The sequence below is a fragment of the Rhincodon typus genome, chromosome 27, assembly GCF_021869965.1.
Source record: "Rhincodon typus isolate 14 chromosome 27, sRhiTyp1.1, whole genome shotgun sequence".
In the NCBI taxonomy this organism is placed as follows: Eukaryota; Metazoa; Chordata; class Chondrichthyes; order Orectolobiformes; family Rhincodontidae; genus Rhincodon; species Rhincodon typus.
The window spans coordinates 26,220,184-26,226,026 of record NC_063358.1 but is presented as its reverse complement, the minus strand read 5'-3'; the positions used below and the strand labels follow the sequence as shown (position 1 = coordinate 26,226,026).

General features: G+C 40.5%; 1 protein-coding gene across 1 annotated transcript in view; it reads right to left on the bottom strand.

The window, feature by feature from the left end:
* Window positions 1-3,983, bottom strand: part of akirin1 (akirin 1) — a 37,987-nt gene extending 34,004 nt beyond the window's left edge. Inside the window, exon 1 of the mRNA XM_020529337.2 lies at window positions 3,452-3,983. Within this exon, the coding sequence (XP_020384926.1) occupies window positions 3,452-3,647 (196 nt within the window). The 5' untranslated portion in view covers window positions 3,648-3,983. The remainder of the gene's footprint in view (window positions 1-3,451) is intronic.
* Between the last annotated feature and the right edge of the window lie 1,860 nt (window positions 3,984-5,843).

Genomic DNA, 5,843 nt, shown 5'->3' with positions numbered 1-5,843 from the left:
GACCCTTCTTCAGAAAATTTTTCTGAAGAAGGGTCTAGGCCCGAAACGTCAGCCTTCCTGCTCCTCTGCTGCTTGGCGTGCTGTGTTCATCCAGCTCTACACCTGGTTATCTAGGATCTTTCTCTCCCCATTTTCTACAAGATTTAAATCTTTTTAAACCATTAGCAAATTTGCTTCAAATACTATAACGTTTCAGAGAGATTATCTCACATGGGAAATGAAGATTTTTATAATTAACCTGTTCAGAGACGAAATGACACCTCGGAAGTAGAAGGGAGTTGAACCCAGGCCTTTTGGTTCAGAAGTAGGAACACCACCACTGTGCCACACAACCCTATAGCTGGCTTTACTCCATTTGGCTTTCCAACTGAATTATACTCATGTTAGAATTGTTCCATATTGGCTTGTTCAAGATTTGCGATGAGCTTTCAACCCAGTAATACAAACACATGAAATAGAAGTTGAAGTAGGCTATTCAGCCCATCAACTCTGCTTTGCCATTCAATAAGATCATGATTGATTCGTTCCAAATTCCTCATTCCTATCTACTCACTAATAACCCTTGAATATTTAAGGCAGAGGTAGGCAAGGAAATCAACAATGCTGTTTTCAACACCTTCTGAGGTGGATAGATCCTCCAAGAATCTCATCATCTTGGGTCCTGAAAGCGCAATGCTAGCTTTAAGACAGCGATCCCCGTAGTTCTGGGCTTATCCACTACAGGAATAGCCTCGTCAAAGCCAATTTTGACTTTGCAGTGATTTTAATAAAGCTGCTTACACATGTTATCATGTACCTCCAGTGCAGGTGGGACTTGAAATCAGCTCCTAGCTCAGAATTAGGGACACTACCATTGAGTCACAAGAACCTTATTCTTGATCTATTACACTTCAAATCAAGTCATCTCTTATTCTTCTTAGTGCTAGTGAAAGAAATCAGCCTGCCCAACTTTTCACACATTTGAGGTATCAATCTAGTAAACCTCTGAAATGCCTCCAATGCATTTAGATCCTTCCCTAAATAAGGAGGCCAAACCTGCAGAGAAAACTGGAGATGCGATCTCAGTGCCCTGTGTAACTGAAGCATAGGGCATCCTTTCTTTTTTTCATTTCTACTAAAGATAGCATTCCATTAGCCTTCTCAATTACATGCTGTAACTGCATACCAACTTTGTGACTAATGCACTACAACACCAAATCCCTCTGCACCTCAATTCTGCAGTCATTCTCCTTTTAAGTATTAGTAGTCTTTTTAATTCTTCCTGCCAAAATTTCACATTTCCCCTTCATTATGTTCTGCCAGATTTATGGCACTCATTCAACTTACATCCTTCTGGTCTTCTTCACAACACACTTTCCTTTGTCATCTTCAAATTTAGCTACCATGCCTTCACTTCCCTCATCTAAAGTCATTGGTGACAATTGTAAAAGGCCAGTGCCTGGCATAGACCCACTTACATAATCATTTCCTGACAAAGAGAAACGGACCTGTTTATGCATACTGTATTATGCCAAAAAGTCTTCTGTCCATGCTCCTGTTACCCTATACCAGGAGCTTTCATTTGCCACACATTCTCTTCCTGAAGTCTTTTATAATAGCAACACACATCAGAGGACATATAAATCAACTCATCTGAAAGATGATAGCACTCATGGGTTTGTAAAGTTCTGCCTAAGGAACTCTGGTGAATTTCTGTAGTGGATCTTGTTGACGATAAGCATTGGAGGAGGTAGATGTGGTGCCAATCAAACAGGCTGTTGTGTCCTGGATAGCGTCAAGCTTTAAACGTTGTTGGAGTTGCAGGCTTGACAGGCCTCGAAAACTTCACATCTATTAAGCACTTGGTTTATTTGACTCTGATAAAATTAGACTGTAAAGAGAATGACCTCCAATTTCAAAAATATTTAAATGCCAACTTTATATTTAAAAAAACAATGTTTGTTTATGAAGGGTTAGCAGTTCTAAGAAATATTAAAATTTGCTGTAGATAACTCATATCAAGCAGTCAATTCAGTTACAATTGAGGTAAATTTTCAGCTCTATTAATGCTAAATCTTCATAGTCCTCTCCACTCCAACCATAAAGATCACTCTGAACTGACTGAGCGCCAATCCGAGGTGCGGGAGATGACGGCTATGCCCACTTAAAAACAGAGATTTAATGAGCTAAATTACTATTACTGGCTCATATTCACTTCCCTCAATTTTGCAGATTGAGTGTCACAGATTGCAGTACATATTAGATCAGGAGTGCTTATTGCAGATTTAAACTACAAAAACAAAATCCCCGCAACACAGCATCTTGCATCTAATCAATACAAGCAAAACCACTAAGCTTGGCATTGTCACTTTAGATTCTGCATTCATAAATGGAATTTGTCTTCAGTTTATTTCATTTGTCTTTAGTTTACCTTGCAAACATGAAACACATTTATCTATACAAAAATCTGACATTAGTCAGTGAATATATGAATTAGTCCACTACAGTTATAATCTCAAAAATGCCCACTTCCAAAAATATTTTTTAAAAAAGTGTTTTCAAAACAAAAATAAACCAATGTACCAGGGATTCTTTAATAGATTTAAACTACAATTAAACATTTTAATATACCAGAAACTTTTGATTTCATGAAGATCTTTGTTCAAAAACCAGTGTATCTAAAAGATAATTTACCAAAAATTAATACAAGCATGCTACCAGCCTACACTCTCACAGTATAATAAATTAATTTAAATAGATTACATTTAAATCCCTAATGCATTAGGTATTAATTAACTTTGAGCATAATTTGTTTATTAAAAAAAGATGATTGCGAGGAAACGATTTTAATTTCAATTCTGAACAGTTGTCTTGATTTGAAACGGCCGATAGTTGAAAACGCTGCACTAATGCACTTTTTCTAATGTAGAAGGCTTGATTGGAAGCGCAAAACAATAGAAGTAGCAATTAAAAGTAGGATTAGAATTGGGTTTACATATCATGTGAAGATACATTCATAAGTAAGGAATAAGACTTCCGCCAACTAATCCTTCATGGGTTTTCGGGAGACCTCGATGAGATTTTCCCCCTCCCAAACAAAGTAACTGGCAGGTCGGAGAATATTAAAATACTAATATAGCAAAAGACAGTAATCACCGAAGAAGATTTAGCAGCAGTCAAGTACCCCTCCTCCTGTTTTTAAAAAAAGATGGCAGCCGTTTTGAGGGATGGTTGTTTTTTTAAAAAAAAAATCGATTTCCAGCTTTACAGTGTGCAAAATTCAGCCTGTTTGACGCTGGTAGCCTATCAAGTTTCTAGTTGTAGAGGTGCAAAAGGTCTAACGGCAGTGAAGCAGAATACGAAACAAAGACTGAACGAATTCCCTAGGAAGCTGCACCTTTAACACCACAAATAATCGTCATTTTCATTGCTATTGTCTGGCTTTGCCATTGCTCGCCGCTGGTTATTTTACCTGGTGTGAGTCGATGGGCTGAGGAGCTCTCTCCGCCAAAGGCCGCTGGCTCGGTCTTCAGGTACTTCTGGGGCGATGGTGTCCCAGTGCCGGGCCCTGTTAAAGGCATACACCGCCTCCGCTTGGGGGACTGAGACTGGGGACTGAGCAACGCGTCAAACTCGACGCTTCGTTTCAGTGTGGCCCCACACGCCATGATCCGCCAACACGCTCACGGCAACCGAACTCAAACCAAAGGGGAGGAGAGGGCAGGGCCGGAAGGTAACGACCGACCGCTCTGGTGAACCAGGCGATCTCCGCGCTTCGGTCTCGTCGGGGAGAAATTAGCCCTGTTCAACCGTCCTTCCCTGTAAGGAAAGGTAAAAAGCTCCAGAACGGCGGAGTGAAGCCGCCCTGTTTCTATGGCGCTTCTCCTTCAGCCTCTCGCAGCTTTCGCTTTTCAAACAGCAATGGCGTCTCCGGACAGGCAACCAGCAACAGCCTGACTATCAGCAGCGTCATAATGTAGACACCTCCACTCACTGTCGCTGCTGAGGGAGGACCACTCACATAACATACAACATTGCCTCACTAAATCCACTTACTCAGTAACTTACGCTAATCAAAACTATTTTACTTTTGCAACAAATTTAGAATACGTTAAATAATGCTTTACTAGCATCGAAGTAAGTATATTGCACAAACGTAATTCATATGAAGTCACCTACCATCATTTCTTAATACATATATTTCTTTATTAAAGAGACAGCATCTTTATTTTGCAGGTCTGCATTGGTTGACGTTCAAAATTAAAAGTCCTCAATTCCATCAGTTTTTAAAGTACGGGTTTCCATCCATCCAATGGAAGCGGAATTCAATTAATTCCAAAAACAATTACTGGAGGAAGTTGTAAAATACATTACGGAGTTCTGGTCATAAAATAAAGCTAACAGTACCCGAAACGTTGACTGTTCCTTTCCTCCAGATGCTACCTGGCTTGCTGTGTTCTTCCAGCCTCCTATTTGTCTACCGTGGATTCCAGCCTCTGCAGTTTCTTTCGTCTCTAACGGATGGTACTGTTGATTTTGGGGGCTTGAGACCAAAGTTGACTAAAATAGGGTGTCGACAATTTGTAACAATTTTCTGACATTTTATTGAGTTTTTCTAAGACAAAACAGGGCAGGACTTACACAGTTAATCATAGACCCCTGGACTGTTGTCAAACAGAGGCCTAGGGATGCAGGTACAAAGTTCCTTGAAAGTGACATCACAGGTAGACTGGATGGCGAAGAAGGTATATGGCACACTTGCCTTCATTGGTCAGAGTATTGAGTATAGGAATTGGGATGGCATGTTGTGGCTGTACAAGACATTGGTGAGGCCACTTTTGGAGTACTGCGTACAATTCTTGTCATGCTGCTGTAGGAAAGGTGTTATTAAACTGGAAAGGGTATAGAGAAGATTTGCAACGATGTTGCCAGGAGTGGAGGGTTTGAGTTACAGGGAGAGGCTGAATAAGCTGGGACATTTTCCCCGAGAGTGTCGGAGGCTGAGTGAACTTATAGAGATTTATCAAATCATGACAGGCATAAATAAGGTGAATAGTCAAGGTTCTTCCCCCAGGGTAGGGGAGTCCAAAACTGAAGAGCATAGGTTTAAGGTTAGAGGAAAAAGATTTAAAACAGACCTGAGGGGCAACTTTTTCACGCAGAGGGTGTGCATATATGGAATGAACTGCCATAAGAGATGGTAGAGAGGAGTACAATTACAACATTTAAAAGATATTTCGACAAGTACATGGATAGGAAAGGTTTAGAAGCATATGGGCCAAATTCAGGTAAATGGGACGAGTTCGGTTTAGGACACCTGGTTGGCATGGACAAGTTGGACTGAGGGTCTGTTTCCATGCTGTATAACTCTATGACTCTATAAGCAACAGTACAGATATAATATATATTGGTTAATTAGACAAAGAACAGTTTACAATCGACAATTGAAGGATGGTTCACTTATACCAGAGAACAAACAGGCTGTTCCTGCAGAGTGTGTCAGTCTCATTGAAGTTATGAAGGCAGCATCCTGCTGTCTAGCTGAAGTGTGAGAGAACTCTTCCCTAGGTCTTCTTCCTCTTCTGGTTCATCTTCCATCTGGAGTAGACAGCTCTCTGAGGACTGCCAAATGAGGAGCCTCTCCAACCCCCAAGAGTACCACTTTCTGCTACTGAGAACTTGTTGGCATACCCTATTTCTTGGGGCTGGAAACTGAACACTACATCAATCAATTATTGAATCCTTTTGGCCAATAACCATGGGACAGCTACCCATGATGTCAAATGACTATTATCCCCTTGCCCATCTCCATTTGAAGGTCAATTTTCATGCATTCTCAGAACAAATTCTTCTTATGTTGTAAA